General features: G+C 37.7%; 1 protein-coding gene across 8 annotated transcripts in view; it reads left to right on the plus strand.

Annotated features, from left to right (window-relative positions):
* TBC1D19 (TBC1 domain family member 19) overlaps positions 1-17,015 on the plus strand; it is a 137,143-nt gene that overhangs the window by 89,195 nt on the left and 30,933 nt on the right. For all 8 annotated transcript variants that reach the window (XM_087434155.1, XM_014786654.2, XM_087434153.1 and 5 more), the window contains 2 exons: positions 12,960-13,044; positions 14,644-14,688. In XM_087434155.1, the coding sequence (XP_087290281.1) occupies positions 12,960-13,044; positions 14,644-14,688 (130 nt within the window). The remainder of the gene's footprint in view (positions 1-12,959; positions 13,045-14,643; positions 14,689-17,015) is intronic.

A 17,015-nucleotide genomic window follows, 5' to 3' on the forward strand; every position in this document is an offset into this window, starting at 1 on the left:
AACATATGAATACATAAATTATAATATTAACCCAAGGCCAATAATGGCTTGATTTCTAGTGTGTTGACTAGTCAGTGCATGGATAGAGAAAGTGTAAATTTGATAATTTCATCCCTTTGGTGACTGGAGAGAAGAGGATTGTCAAATTTTAGTTACAACTACAAAGGCTCTTTGGTGGTGGTAAAAGGGCCTTGTCGGGTAACCAGTCTGCCTCATTTGCTGAACAGGGTCAGTAAGGGTATCGTTTTAAATGAGAGCAATAACAATTCCTCCACATAGTGCCAGAGTTAACCCTTGAGGGTATACTCATTTTTGCCTGCCTCACATAAACTTGGAAAACTTAAAAGTGACTGAGTCTGACAAACAGAATTATTTACAAACAGTGACCACATTCTCTGAGAAAAAGCAGAATGATCATCAGTAAATATTTATTGATCCTTATATTATATGTAAATGATGCCACCCTTGATGGGCTTATATTTTAGCTAAGGAGGCAAGACATGTTTTGAAATTGTTTTAAAGTGTTTATATATAGCATTGGATATTAAATTAATATCACAGACAGTAAGTACTATAGGCATGTGCCTTAACCTTTATTTTCCATTTTTATCAATATTTTAGTCTAAATTGTATTATTTTTAGATTTCACATAATTTTTTCAGTCATAGATCTCATGGCCTCTGCTGCTTTTAGTACTTTGGAAATGACACTAGATAAGCTTTAATGTGGATCTTTATTCCTATAATATAAATAAAAGGATAATTACAACACCGAAGCTCTGTCTTTGGGAATTATGCAGAACTAAATTTTCCCCATGTGGATAGTCACTAAGAAAACACTTTCCATGATCATACGTTTTAATTGTTTATTTTGCAATTAGTCTGAATTTTTAGAGAAGTTAATTTTAAGTAATAAAAATATATGTAATTATATGCATTGAAATCAATATTCTATTATCAGAAATTGAGTTCTGGTTTCTCTCTGGGAAAAACATTTTATTCATACGTGTGTGCATATGTATATGTGTATATATGTGTGTATGTTTATGAGGTAAGACAATAGAAAGCCTTTTCTTATCATTGCTTACAGGCTTTCCTTTGGCAGCGCTGCCCAGCAACACAGCTGCTCTATGGGAAAATTGTTGGTGATATTGGAGTGAATTTAATGTTCTTGGCCATGCTCTGGGTCATAACCCATTTATTGGGTTTTGTGACTAGATTACAAAATTCGATGGCATGTGGCGTTGCTGTGTCCATATATAGATGAGGAAACCTCCGGTAATCCCTCTTTAAGGAAAATCTGAGCCTGTGTTACCAGGATACACAGGCACTGCTCCTGAGTGACTCATGTCAGTTACCTAAGTTTTATAGGCAACAACACTGACTATTATAGAAATAATGTTTTGAGTAATAAGTCAACTTTTTAATAATCCAAAGTTTAGTTAGTTTTTATCTTGAGTGAAATTCTTAAAAATACTTAGTGACGTTGCAAGTTTTAAATTATGTCAGAGTTTTATGTGTTCAAGCAGGAGACACCCCTTATTCCGTGGAAGTAAATTGGGTAGTTTGACAATATCATTTTTGGCTTCCAGTACTTAATGGTATCATGACAACCTACAAAAGTTAACTTATTATCCAAAGGGTAAAAAATATTCATAGGGGAGAATTCCTGCATAGTAAAGGGAAGACGTGGGGATTTACTCGTTCTGTTGTGCGACAAATCCTCTCTCGTATGCTTGGTTTATCTAGCATCTGCTTAGTAGCAGTACTGACATATTAGAGTATGCCATAGTTACAGATATTTTAATGCCGTTGAATGGAGTTTAAGAAAGGCCCAGGTGCAGTCAGATATCCTTTATTCAGGTGTCTGTTTAGTCAAATTATTGAGAGTCTGTTCTGATACCGGCACTGTGCTGCATAAGAAGATGTTTATTAAACTCACATTTTGGTGGAAAATGAGGAGAAAGGCAAATACATAGCTATAATACAATTTGATAAAGGCTCTGATAGAGGTTTAAATAATTTTCCATACAAATGCAGTTAAAGGGGAAATAAATTCTGGGAATAGTACAGTTTAGGGCCTCAGAATAGAAATGTTATAAGAGGGCCAGCCCAGTGGCGCAAGCTGTTAAGTGCGCACACTCTGCTGCAGCAGCCCGGGGTTCGCCGGTTCGGATGCTGGGTGTGCACCCACACACTGCTTGGCAAGCCATGCTGTGGCGGCATCACATATAAAGTGGAGGAAGATGGGCACGGATGTTAGCCCAGGGCCAGTCTTCCTCAGCAGAAAAAGAGGAGGACTGGCAGATGTTAGCACAGGGCTGGTCTCCTCACAAGAAAAAAAAAAATGTTATAAGAAATATCTGGTTTTTAAAGGCAAGGAATTAGGAGGAGAATGAGAGAAACAAAACTGAACATGAAGCACGTGCATGCTCTGATAGGTGAGGAGAGATGAGCTTAGCGTGGCAGTGAGCAGTTCCAGCAGTTCAGGTTAGTATTAACGAGCACTGGACATGGAGCAGAGTTGGTGTGAAAGACGTGTCAGTACCGTGACTGTCATTATAATCACTTCCTCTTGAGTATTTGTTCAGCTCCCTTGCCCTTCTCCTACTTTCTAGTAGTAATTACTTGACAAAACCTTAACTCTGGTTAAAGACAACTCTCCACCAATTCTGGCTGCAGTGTGCATTTGAACATGGCTGGGGAAAAACATGCAACCATGATAACTAGTTTTACTTTAAATTCATGACCACTAACCTCAAGAGAGTCTTTAGTTCCTCCTGGCAATTCTACTTCATTTCCCTAGTCCAGTCTTTCCTCCATTCTCCTAGATGACTTTTCACACCTCCTCTCCCTTCAGACCTCCACCTCTTCTCTCTCAGCTGATGACTTTGAGTCCTGTTTCTGAAAAAAATAAAAGCTCTAAGAAGAGAACCCCCAGATACTCTCACCACCACACGTACTCCACCAACTTGCGTCTGCACCCGTACCCTCAGCTTTCCCTTCCTGTTATTGTGGGGAAACTGTCCTTGCTTTTATTTATGATAAAGCCAATCCCTGCATTTGGACACTAAAACTCATCCCCCCTTGGTACTCAAAGGCAGTGCAATTGTTAGTATTTCCATTGTCAATTTTTCCGTCTCTACTGGATCACTCTTCTTGGTAGACAAATAGGCTGTTTTTCCTCTCATCTGAAAAACAAAGCCAAATAAAGTGAAACAAAAATCTTTGTTGATCCCATATCCCTTCCAGCGACTGCGCCATTCCTCTGTTCCCTTATTCAGCAAGACTCCTTTAAAAAAATCTGTAGATGTTTTTTCTAATTCCTATTCTCCTAGTCTCTCTTGAACCCTCCTTAATCAGACTTTTTTGCGCAACTGCTCCACTAAGCTCATGAGTGACTTCATATTGCTGAATCCAGTGGTCAATTCCCACTTCTCATCTTGCTTTATCTCTTTCGTCATTCAGTTAATCATGCTTTCTCCTTGATTTTCTTTACTTGGCTTCTAGAATATCTGCTTTCTGATTTACTTCTATCTTAACTAGCTGGCATTCTTATTCACCTTTGCTGGTTTCTCCTCATCTCCCTGTCCTACCCTAGAGTATCCCAAGGATAAGTCCTTGGACCTCTTTTTGTTTTTCTCCTGTCCTTGCTGTTGGTGATGTCATCATCTATTCTCATGGCTTTAAATACCATTATACACTGACAACTCCGAATTTTATATCTTTTTCTGGACCTCTCCCTTCAACTCCAGGCTTAACTGTCTGCTCCCAGGGAGCTGTTCTTCTGCCAAACATCTTATTACTCTAGGCTCATTTCCTGACCACTTTTAGGTCCCTATGTAGAATAGCACACTTCTTCCAGTATATACATGTGTGTGTGCACGTGCGTTATCCCTCTTGTCTGCATTATTTTTCTCCACAGCACTTAACACCATATGACATATGATATATTTTGCTTTTTTTTCCCTCTATCTCCCTTCACAAAAACATAAACACTATGAGGACAGGGATTTGGGGGTTTTTTTGTTCACAGCCATATTCTCAATGCCTAGAACAATGCCTGCCACACAGTAGGTGTTCAATAAATACTTGTTGGAAGGAAGGAAGAGGGAGAGAAGGAAAGAAGGAAGGAGTTATCAAAGGTAGAATCAGGAGGATTTTGGAGACTGGCTAAATATGCAGGTTGAGAGAGGCAGAAGAATCGAGAATGACTGAGTTTTTAGGCTTTGAATAGTTACAAGCATGGTAATACTGGGAATTAAGATTAGAAACACAGGAAGGATGTATAGGTTGGAAGTCAAGGGGACAGAGAAGGGAAAGATTTTAAAAGTTTATTTTTCTCCATGAGAATGTGGTAAGAAGATGAGAGCCCATGCCTAAGCAAGCAACTAGACCAGAAAAAAGTCTTCGTTTTTTTGTTTTTGTTCCAGTATTCTCTAATCATTGCAAGTGAGATCATCAGCACTATCTTTATCATTTATTTATGGAGAGCTTATTAGGTGCCAGGATCAGCTCTAGAGACTTCCTGTACTTTATAACTAATTTTTACAGCACTTTGTAAGGTAGCTTTATTCCCATATTACAGATGGAGAAGCAGAGGCTCAGAGCCCAAGCTCATACAGCTACCAGAACCCCAGGCCAGTCTGTCCCGTTTCAAAGCCCTGTAAGCCACATTGCCCTTTAATTTATGAAAATTTAAATCAGAGCAGAGTGTTTCAAAAAGTCATTCTTGAAAATTTATCATTTGAAATTCTCCAAAAAATGCTTTTGATAAAAATGCAAGAGCACCCCAAATGAAAAAATTGTGTAATAGTTGTAAGTTAAAGTGATTGTCCAATTGATAGCCATCATTTCTTATGTGCTTTTTATTACATAACTAACTTATTTCTCGGAAACATTGACCATAAATATATTTTCAAGAGACTAAAGAAAGCTATAGGCCCAAGTAAGTCTTTTGCAGCTATATATAAACATTTTAGGTATAATTCTGCTATATAAACCATAGTTTAGACTTACACATCCAGTTTTTTACAGCTCTTCTAAATAAAGTAAATCATTACCATGTATAACCTCATCCTCATAAAGATCAATTTTTACTTAATTAGTAAGTAATCAAAGTTACATTTTCTAGTTAATTTGATTGAAATTGTCATCTTCATATAATCACAACATTTTCTAGCAAATTTACAATTGAAATATCACTTCCTTACAGATACAAAATTGGAATCTCAGAAGTTAAAACAACAACTCAGGTTAGAATAGGAGTTGGCAGCTCTCTGCTTGTACACCAGAGTTGCACACCAGTACCTAATGTCTGACATACCACCTTTGGCATTATCACCTTACAGTTGCCAATATTCTCAGATATCTCATCTTCTCTAGGGCAACAGGGACTCAAGGGGTATATATCTAAGCACAGGACTTCTCCTAACATTACTATGTTCCCACTAGCCTACTACGGGAAAGTTAGTACAAACATTTCTTTAGGAATTGTTTGCCCTCTAGGCAATGGTGGAAAGATATTTATAAGTATATTTTTCTTTTGCATTATTTACTTTACTTGTATTAGTTTATTAGTAGTTGTATTACTTTATTATTATATTAGTTGTATTACTTTATTAGTTATATTAATTGTATGAGTTTATTGTTGCTGCTATAACAAATTACCACAAATTTAGTGGCTTAAAACAAAAAAAAAATGTAGTCTCTTTCAGTTCTGAAGATCAGAGGTCTGAAATGGGTTTCAGTGGGCTAAAATCAAAGTGTTGTCAAGGCTGGGTTCCTTCTGGAGGCTCTGGAGGAGAATACGTTCCCTTGCCTTTTCCAGGTTCCAGAATACATCTGCGTCCCTTGACTCATGGTCCCTTTCTCCATCTTCAGAGCCTGCAGATAACATTTTCAAATCTCTTTCTGACTCTGACCCTGCTGCTTCTCTCTTTTATTTGTAAGGATCCTTGTAATACATTAAGCCTGATGAGATAATCTAAAATAATCGTCTCATCTAAAGATCTTCAACTTAATCACATCTGCAAAATTCCTTTTGTCGTGTAAGGTGGCATGTCCACATGTTCCAGGGATTAAGATGTGGATAACTTTAGGAGGCCGTTATTCTACCTACCACAGTGATACAGGAGAGTTTGACAAGAGAAGAGATTAATATTATTTACTGGTTCAGTAGCATTTTATAGATTTAGAATTTTTTAGAACCTAATGATTTTACTCCATTATTGCAAATATTCATCACATTTATAGGTCTAAAAATAAAAATAATATGATCATGATCATTTCACAGTATATATAAATATCAAATAATTATGTTGTACACCAGAAACTAATATAATGTTATATGTCAATTATATCACAATTAAAAAATGGTATGATTATGTCAATAGATGCCCAAAACATATTTGAGTCTATATTTAATAGCATCTATTTTTTTTAATTATAGTAAAAAACGCAACATAAAATTTACTATGTTAACTACTTCTAAGTGTATAGTTCAGTAGTGTTAAGTATGTTCACATTGTTATGCAACCTAACATCCTTTTTTTGCACTAACTCTTTGTACACTAGAATGGAAGTATGTTTTTTGACATATAAACAATGTTTATGTGAAACTAACATTTGCCATCTTAATGTAAGTTAATGTTACTTAATGTTGAAATACTAGAGATATTCCCACTAAAGCAAGGAAAGAACATGAGTCTTTTTGGAATGTCTAGCCAATGAATAAGATAAGAAAAATAAATTAGAGTTATAGATATCAGAAAGGATACAAAATTATTATCAAGTATAGATAAATAAAAATTCAAGGGAATTAACTGAAAACCCCTAGAATAAGATAAATCAGTTAAATGCCTGTTTACCAAATAAAATATTAAAATCATTTACTCTTTTAAATTTGAGAAATAATCATTTAAAATATATAATGGAAAACAAAAAGCCAGACAACATAAGGATTGAGCTCAACCACACAGCCCCCTTTCCACTACAAACATAAAGAAATGGTAGATAGAAGATAACAAAGAAGTGAATACATAGCCAAGTATTCATCACATTTTTCTTTCTTTTTTCTTTCTTTTTTTGCTGAGGAAGATTTGACCTGAGCTAACATCCATTGCCAATCTTCCTCTTTTTTTCTTTTTCATGTGGGCCACTGCCACAGTATGGCTGCTAACAGATGAGTGGTGTAGGTCCGTGCCTGGGATCTGACCTGGGGCCGCCAAAGTGGAACACGCCGAACTTAACCACTAGGCCACCAGGGCTGGTCCCTCATCACATTTTTCAATGCACTTACCCTTTGTCTGGGCAATTCTGTTTTTATGTATTTGTCCTACAGAGAAATTCATATATGTGTGAAATGACTCAGGAAAAGGCTAATTATTTTGGCATTGTCAGAAATAGCATAAAGTTGAAAATCATTTAAATGTTTGTATGTAGGGAACTAACATACAAACTAATAAATAAACTAACTAATAAATTTTAGTATATACCCATAATGAAATAAGATGTAGCCCTTAAAATGAAGCAGCTCTATACAAAGCAGCAGTATATTCATATACACTGGTAGGAAAAGATCTCTAAAATACATTAAGTTAAAAAAAAATCAGATACTGAATATTGTGTATGGTGTCCTACATTTGAGCTGAAACTGCTGTTGTCAAGGTCCCCAGTTACTAAATCCAATGACCAAGGCTCAATCTTCCTCTTAATTGATCTCAAGAGCTGTGACCCAGTTGTGCCCTGTCTTCACTTGCTTTCAAAACACCACACTGTGGTTCTTCTCTTGCTTTACTGGTCACCAGAGGCAAATTCAGCATTTTGGGGACCTAAGGCTTATACAATTTTAAGAAAGAGACTATAATATAAAAATACAAAATCAGGTAAGAACATGTATAGTTATTTAGAATAAGGGAAAAAATCATTACAGGTTATTAGAAGCATAAGAGATTCAGGTCCCTTTTTTCTGAGATCTTATTAGGCAGTTTCCTAGAAATGCATACATGGAAATGCTTTCTGATTACAACGTGACTTCTTACCTAGAACACACCATCTCCCAGCAATTCCCAGCACTCAAAGGGACCCGTGCTAATGAGGGGTCCTAAAGCTCCTTCGTTAGCATTGTAGGAAATCCACCTCTCTGGGTTAGTCCTCAGTCTCCAAGACTGGTTCCTTCTCTTCTCCCTAATATCTTTTTTTTTTTTTGTGAGGAAGATTAGCCCTGAGCTAACATCTGCCAATCGTCTCTTTTTGCTGAGGAAGACTGGCCCTGGGCTAACATCTGTGCCCATCTTCCTCCACTTTATATGGGACACCGCCACAGCATGGCTTGACAAGTGGTGTGTCGGTGTGCACCCGGGATCCGAACCGGCGAACCCTGGCCGCTGCAGCGGAGCATGCGCACTTAACTGCTTGCACCACCGGGCGGCCCCTTCTCTCTAATATCTTAATGTTAGAGTGTCACTGGTCTCAGTTCTTGGTCGTCTTTTCTCGAGTTACACTCACCCATGTGGTGATTTCACCAAGCTCACCTATCTTGTGGCTTTCATTACCATCTGTATGTTGATAACTTCCAAATTTGTATCTTCAGTCCAAACCTCTCTCCCATACTCCTGACTAGAATCTCCAACTGCCTATTTGACATCTCTATTTAGATATTTTGCAGGTATCTCAAACTTAGTATGTTGAAAACTGAACCCGTGATCTCACTCCCAAAATTGTTCCACTCAACTTTTCCTGTCTCAGTTGATGGTAACTCCGTCTTTTCACCTATTCAGAATCAAGCATCCTTCCACTTGGCATCATTCTTGATTCCTATCTTTCTCTCGCACACACCATCCAATGTGTTAGTAAAATACTGTTGGCCCTGCCTTTGCATTACATATAGAATTTGACCATTTTCCCCACTTGCACTGTGTTGCAAGATGAGTTCCCAAGGAAGCAGACTCAGATGGAGTTTAGTATGCCAAAGATTTATTAGGGACTATTCTTGGGATCAACACCTGTAGAAAGGCAGTGAATGAAGCAGGACTGAGGAGAGGGAGAAGTCCAGCTGCAATTCAGTTTAAGTGGAAACCTCAGCTAATGCTGCAGAGAGCTCTGAAGGTGAGATAACCCCTCAGACCTGTCCTGAGATGGGGGCAAGAGGATCGGACCTTTATCTTATGCGTCAGTCGTCATTGGATGTGGGCCAGTCTAGGAAAAGGGCATGATCCTTAAACAAAACAGCTCTCTTCAGGAGAAGCATTCCCTGAAAGGAGCTGACTGCTGAGGGCAGCACTACTAACATCTGTAATAAGTCCTGTATTCCTGAAGAGGGATCTGGATGGCACATCCCAGTGCCCACCACACACTGCTGCCTAGTCCCTGCAATTACCAGTAGTCTCCTAAAGGGTCTCCCTGCTTCTGCCCTTGCCCCTCATGGCCAGTTCTCTTCATGGTGGCGACAGTGATCCTTATAAAATATAAGTTAGATCATTGCACTCCTCTGCTGAAAACCCTACAATGGCTCTCATTTTACTCCCAATAAAAGCCAATATCCTGACAATAGCCTGCAATGCCTTGCATAATTTGTCCTCCTTTACCTCTCTCGCATATCTCTTCCCCCTCATCTGCTCCAGCCACGCTGTTTGCATGCTGTTCCTCTAATACATCAGGCATATTCCTGCCTTAGCACCTTTGCAATTGTTGGCTCTTCTGCCTGGAATGCTCTTCCCCCAAATATCTATATGTTAACTTTTTCAAGTCCTTTCAAGTCTTTGATCAGATATTTCCTTCTTAATGCAGCCTACCCTGACCACTCTCTTTAAAATGGCAACCACTCCTCCCTCTTTCCCCTTCACTTTGTTCTCATAGCACTTAATGCCTAATATACTATATAATGTAATTATTTATAATGTTTACTATTTATTACCCCCTACTATAATTAAGCTCCACAAGGGAGGGTTTTTGTTTGTTGGTTTGTCTGTTTTCCTTTGTTGTATCCCAAGCACCAAGCACCTAGAACAGTACCTGGTGCGTAGTACAGACAGAAGGAAAGAATTAGTGAACTTATTTAAAAAAAAAAAAATCTGAGGAAGTCATCCAGAATGGAGCACAGAGGGATAAAAGTAATTAAGAGATATGGCAGGTTGAATAAGTGTAGCTCAATCTTATATCTCATAGGAGTCGGGTAGAAGTGAACAGAGAATGTGGGAGAGGCATCATTCAAAAAGATAATGGCTGAGAATTTTCCAGAAATGGGGATACACAAAATTTCAAGTTGAAGAAACATGACAATCTTGAGTCATATAAATAAAAACAAACCCAAAATTAAATATATTGGGGAAAAAACTACAGAATATAGAATAAAATTAAAGTAATAGTAGTAATAGTAATTGCAGCTAACATTTTAATAATACTATGTGCTCGGCACTGTTCTAAGCACTTTTTTTATATTAATTAATTCCTACAATAGACTTTGATGTAGGTATTATTATTGTAAACATATTCCATTTGAGGAAACTGAGTCACCAAGAAGTCCAATAACTTGCCCAGTGTCATACAGCTAGTAAGTGGAGGAGCTAAAATTTGAACTCCAGCAGTCTAGTTTCAAAATAAATTCCAGATAGGTCAATGGTTTTACCACAAAATGAATCTGTTAAAAATTCTAGACAATTTCCTGTTTTCGTCAGGATGTGCAAGATTATACTGCAGTAACATACAAATCCAAAATCTCAGTGGCTTAAAACAACAAAGTTTATTTCTTGCTCACGGTCATGTTCATCCCAGATAGGATGAGAACCTAGCTCTGTGTCATCCTCACTCCGAGACCCAGGCTGATGGAGTAACCACTGTCTGGAACACTGATGGTTGCCGTGCAGAGGGAAGGAGGGAACCTGGTTAACTGCTCTGGTTTTTGAAGCTTCCACTTGGAAACTTTCAGGTGACACATATCTATTTCATTGAGGAAAGAGCAAATCATACGGCCATACCTGAGACCAAAGTGGCTAGAAAAGATAAGCTAGCATGTTCCCAAAGGGGAAGAACCAGAAATATTTGATGAAAAACACTAATGATTTATATAATTTAGGCGAATATATATAGAATATTATAAATGTAGGTAGGGACTTTCTAAGCATGAAAGAAAATATTGGTAGACTTGAGCATATAAAAATTAAAAACATCTCTGTGTCAAAAATAATTATTTGAGAAAAGCTATTTATAACATATGATTAGACCAAAGGTTAGAATCCTTAGTATACAAAAAATTTAAACAAATCAATAATTTAAAAAACATCAATTTTAAAATGAACTAAGATGAACTGAAAAATAACAAAAGAAATGCAAATGGAAAAGTGTTCAGCCTCATTAGTAATTAAAGCAAGATGGCATTTTTATCTATAAGATGATGATAACCCATTTTGATGAGAATAAGAGAAAAATGTACTCTATCTTATTGCTGTATATGTTAAAAACAAAAACAGAACCTTTTTGGGAGGCACTTTGGCAATGTGTATCACAAGTTTTAGATTTAAAATGCCCATCACTTTGACCAGACAGCTAGTCCAGTTTTAGGAATTTGAATAAAAGTGTACATAGATATCTAGCTGTAAAGAAGTTCACTGCAACATTATTTATAGTTGGGGAAAAGTGGAAATAATTAAATGTTCAACAATAAAAGACAGGTTAAGTAAACTGTTGTTCATCCATGTAGTGGAATATTATGCAACATTAAAAAATGTGAGTAGGAAATGTTTTATAATATTGAGAGAAAATAGATTATATAACAGTTGCATAATCCTGTTTTCTTTGAAAAATTTATATATGCATGTGTAAGAAGAGTCTGAAAGGATATACATCAAAATATTAACACTGGTGAATTATGGGTGTTTTTACTCCTTTTTTGATGATCTGTATTTCTAATTTTTATAATAAATATGTATTGCTTGTGTAGTCCTTTAAAATATAACAAAAATAGGGCTCACTTCGGCAGTACATATAATAAAATATAATAAAAATAAATCAATGGTTGGTACACGTTTAACTATTGGGCCTGACTGATGCCCAATCTCCATAGCTATCCTTTTTCTAAAGCTGGGCCCCCTTTCTTGTGTCTTGGACCCACAGTTCCCCTCTCCATTCACTGTTGCTGCTAGTCTGGCTCTGACTTTGTGCCTCTCTTCTGTTAACTGGGCTTCTGCCTTTTCCTGTCATTCTCGAATTCTTTTCTCAGTAACATCTTTTGAATGCCAGGTATTCTAATAGCAAAACTCAGATTTCCTGTCACTAATTGCCTTTCTGGGGATTGGCCCCCTGCCCCAAAATTCCAGGCTAATGTCAGCAATCCACTTCCTCCTAATGGACATCCTTGATTCTGACTTTCTGCCCTACCTATATTCATCTCCAGGTAGAGTTGCCACACTCTACCTGCTCGTCAGAGCTACCAGCTCCTAACCTGCATTGGGCTGCCACTTGTTCTGCTGCTGCTGCCATCCCTTCTAGATATCATGAATTGCCTTTCCTCCCATCCTGACATGACCATCAGCTCACTGCTGCATCCCAGCAATGAGTCTGGTTCCAGTTTCCTGCACCTCCCAAATTGTTCTATGCCACTGTAGTTACCTAGGGTCCCCCCCTATACATTTCTCATCTTGTTAAATTTCTCCCATCTGTTTCTCTTTTCCAGATAGAAAGCACAATAAAAGAGTTAACTGGTAGTTAGTGACTTGCATTTTCTGTTGTTGTTCAAGGTTTAGGTGGCTAGCAGTGAGAAATCTTTGGACGAACTTTCGCCATCACACTTGGCATCCACTGTAACACTTACCATAGGTACCAATAGAGGGCACTCTTCCCACTGAGAGGCACAGTACTGAACTTGAAAGATTCTACCTCAATGCCTCCCAAGCAGGAAATAGCAATAAATTACCTGTTGTAAAACAGTGCTTAATTGTTTGTTTTTTCCAATGTTATACCCAGGTATTACTTTGTTTTTCCCGGGATACATCTGTGTTGGGTCACTTTGCGTACAACAGTGCTTCACCACCGAAATCATACATAAGAGGTAAAATTTTAGTAACATAAAGGAAGTATTCTTTAAGACTTACATAATGATACCGACTGTTGTATTTTATAGCATATATTGGTGTCGTCAAATTTTTTATTGTAAATTAATAATATTTATCTCAGATTATTGTAACCATCCTTTCACTACCACTTAAATGAGTGCCCAAGCAACCTATCACAGATCATAGGGAAGTGGTTCCCAGAAGCAGCATTTGAAGTTACCTTCTTTCTGTCTCCTGTTTGCTCTCTCCTCTGTTGCTGTTTTTGTCATATCTGTTGACTTTTATTTTCCCTTCTAACTATGAGTTTATCACATGAATTTGCTTTTTTGACTTTCTGTTTCCTCTCTCAAAATTTTCCACCACACTTAAAATTTTGATATAATTTATATGCTATTAGTTCTCTAATTTCTATTTTAGTGCTTTCTTCTCTTCTTTATCACTAGTGCCCACAAGATATCACTATTTCAATATCCTGCTATCACCTGACAACTGAACTCATTTCAGCTGGAAGCCTTTCCCAATTTCTCCTTTTTATGAAGTGGTGAACATCCAGCACTGAAAGCTTATAACCCTATTATGTGTGGTTGTTCTGCTGTTCCCGTAAAGAAACTGTTTCTCCTGTATCTCCAAAGTCTAACTTTCTGTCAGGTTGCTCCAACCCCTGCCCTAGGACAGGGCCACATTACCTGGTGCTGGGTTCAGGCTCCCCCAGTGTGGGGGCTCGTCAGTTCCATTTCTTTTAAATTGAACTTATAGAAACCTTTTGTTTGCTTGTTTGTTTCTTTAATATCATCTTCTGAGAAATTGATTGTGCAACTTAATTATCTAATGGGCTCACCTCTAAACTCAGCCAAGATTTTAAGGACCTCTATCAGTTGATCCTGTCTTAACCTAGCTAAATTTGCTTCCCTGATTTTCCACATTACCCTGTCTTCATTCTAGCCTCCATGTAGTCCCACATATGGAAGGATTCCCACTCCTGTACCGCCAAAATCATAGGTCTTTGAAGAACTAGACTAAATCTCACCGTTTCCACCAATCTGTCATCAGTTTCCCTCTCCTCTAAAACAATTAAAGCCTGTGCCAGAAAATTTAGCAAACATATCCTAATGTTTCATTCTCGGATTGTATGAACTGTTTTGGGATTCAGAAAATATGACCATCCTATAGTTAAAGACATTTAATTTTTAACTTTAAGCACATTCCATAAAAATTGAAACTAATGAGGCATTGCAGAGCCTTGCTTTAATGAATAGAATTGTTTATAATTAGCAAAACAATTCTATGCTTATAAATAGATGCTTCTCTTCTTAAGTTCTTAAGGATCTTGAAGGCGCTTGTTCTTTTAATTATTTTGTATCGCTTATCTTGGACTTAAGTTTATATTATTGACTTTAATTGATGAAAGGGTTTGCTAATATCAAAAGATTGGCTGGCATTTTCAGATTAATTCTATATCATGAAATGAAATGAGATTGTACTATAGCAATTTTGAAATTCCATCAATTATTAGTACATTCACAAAATTAGTTAATTTTTAAAGTTTTGTTTATTTATTTAATCATACTGAAACCCTCTGTGGTTTTCTCTTACAGGAAAACTAGGACTAGAAGAATATGCTGTCTTTTATCCACCAAATGGTAACAGTAATACTATTGCTTCCTCTAGTGGGAAATAAGAAAATTACAACTTCTATAATAGGAATGTGACTTTCTTATTCTCTAAGTGGATAATAATTTATTATCTAAAATAAACCTTCTATAGAATACCTTTTTTTTTTTTTTGTGGGGAAGATCAGCCCTGAGCTAACATCCATGCTAATCCTCCTCTTTTTGCTGAGGAAGACCGGCTCTGAGCTAACATCTATTGCCAATCCTCCTCCTTTTTTTTTTTCCTTGAAGCCCCAGTAGATAGTTGTATGTCATAGTTGCACATCCTTCTAGTTGCTGTACGTGGGACGCGGCCTCAGCATGGCGGGAGAAGCGGTGCGTCGGTGCGCGCCCAGGTTCCGAACCCGGGCTGCCAGTAGTGGAGTGCGTGCTCTTAACTGCTAAGCCATGGGGCCGGCCCCTAGAATACCTATTTTAATTAACTTTTCCATGTTTGTGGTAGGTTTGTGCTAAACTATGCGCACCCTCTCTGGTTTTCCTTGAGACCAATAGTAATATTTGTGAGAAAGTTAAGTAGACTTAGGTGTCTAAGTCCAGGACACTTAGTTTTCCTCTGAGGGACACTAACTGGTCCATCCAGGACCTTCCTTTTGGCTTTATTGGAGCAGTGCTCTAATCAATTGAGTGGATTGCCTTTTGTTGCACCTTCTTGTTCTCACTGAAATTTGACAGGTGTACTATTTATGAAATAAAAAGATTATGAAGAAATATATCACCAAAATAATCTATTTTGATTATATAAAGTGATCAAATATAATGACTTCATTAGATATTAAATATTCCTTTGAGATTATTAGTTTTTCAGATATGCTTCTTGGAAAAGCAATATATAGCAGTCCTTATTATGATAATATTAAGCTGCATCCTGAAGAAATTATTTTACCCCAGCAGAGTTAAGAACATGGGCTTTGTGATATAGCAGATCTGGGTTCAGAGCCCAGTTCAGCCAGCTCACCTACGACCTTGCGTAAGTTACGTGGCTTTGCTGAATTTCAGATTCGTCATCTATGGCATTTAGATAATAGATTAAACGAGATAAAATGTGTAAAATAGCACAATGCCTGACGTGTCGTGAGTGCTCAAAATCTGCAGCTGTTAGAAGTGTGTTGAGCCTCTTTGTTGACCGCCCCTCTGAACCTCCTGCTTGGCTTTCGCGGCACTGTTCTCTCCTCGTACCTCTCAGTGTGGTGTCCCAGGTTCTTTCACAGGCCATCCCCCGCTGCCCTTCGTTGAGCACTGGTATTCTCCAGTGTCTCACCCCACCCTTGTTCTACTGCTCTTCTTTTCACACATTTTCTTAGAGCTTTCCGTCTGCTTTCTTGGTTTTATCTATTTGTTAATTTCTGTAAAATTTATATCTTCAGTTCTGACCTCTACAATAATTAACTCAAAGTTAACATGTCTCAACCTGAACTCATTAATTTCTCTTTCTATGCCCACTATTCAAAAGAGAAAAAAAATTAAATTTAAAAACAAAAGAAAAAAAAACTGTGCTATTTCTCTGTCAGTTAATTGTACTCCCATCTATCCAGTTATTTAAGGCCTAAAACCTGGTAGTCACCCTTGACTCCTCTCAGTCTTGTACCCACCCCTCCTCCATCTAAGAAGTCACCAGAGCTGTCTAATTTTATCTCCAAAATACATCTGGGACCCCTCTCTTCCTCACCATAACTGTTGCCTTCCCCTCATTCAGGCTTTACTATCTCTAGTCTATTAACTGCAGCAGATGTATAACTGGTTTCTCTTCCCCCAGTCTTTTCTAGCTTTGCTCTGTCTTTCACAATGCTGTCTGAGTTATACATCTAAAAGGAAAATCTGAAAATTGTCATTTTTCTCCTTAAAGTTTTCTTAATGGCTTCCCATCTCTTTACAAGTAACCTCCAAGCCTCTTGGCATGGCATACAAGGACCTCTCTTGACTCTGTCCCCTATTCAGTCTAACTCCTAGCTTCATTTCTCACCATTTCCCATCTCACTTTTTTTTTTAATCACAGCAATATCAAACTATTAGTTCTTCACACACACACACATCCCTACACACCTACATACTGTCACAAAAGCACTATGCTGCTTCCTACCTCATCACCTCTCTTGTTCCCATGCTTGGAATAGCCCATTCAACCCTTCTTCACCTGGCTGTCCTCAGGGCTCAGTTCAGGCATGATCCTCTTCAGGAAGCTTTCCCTGAATCCCCAAGTTAGGTTAAGGGTGCTTTCTCTAGGCTCCCATACTACCCAGTGTGAAAATCTTCAGTGTCTCTTATTACGTTATCTTGATATTGTTTGTTTATGCTTTGGC

Source organism: Ceratotherium simum, chromosome 8, assembly GCF_057802395.1.
Source record: "Ceratotherium simum simum isolate JZ-2026a chromosome 8, ASM5780239v1, whole genome shotgun sequence".
Classification (NCBI taxonomy): domain Eukaryota; kingdom Metazoa; phylum Chordata; class Mammalia; order Perissodactyla; family Rhinocerotidae; genus Ceratotherium; species Ceratotherium simum.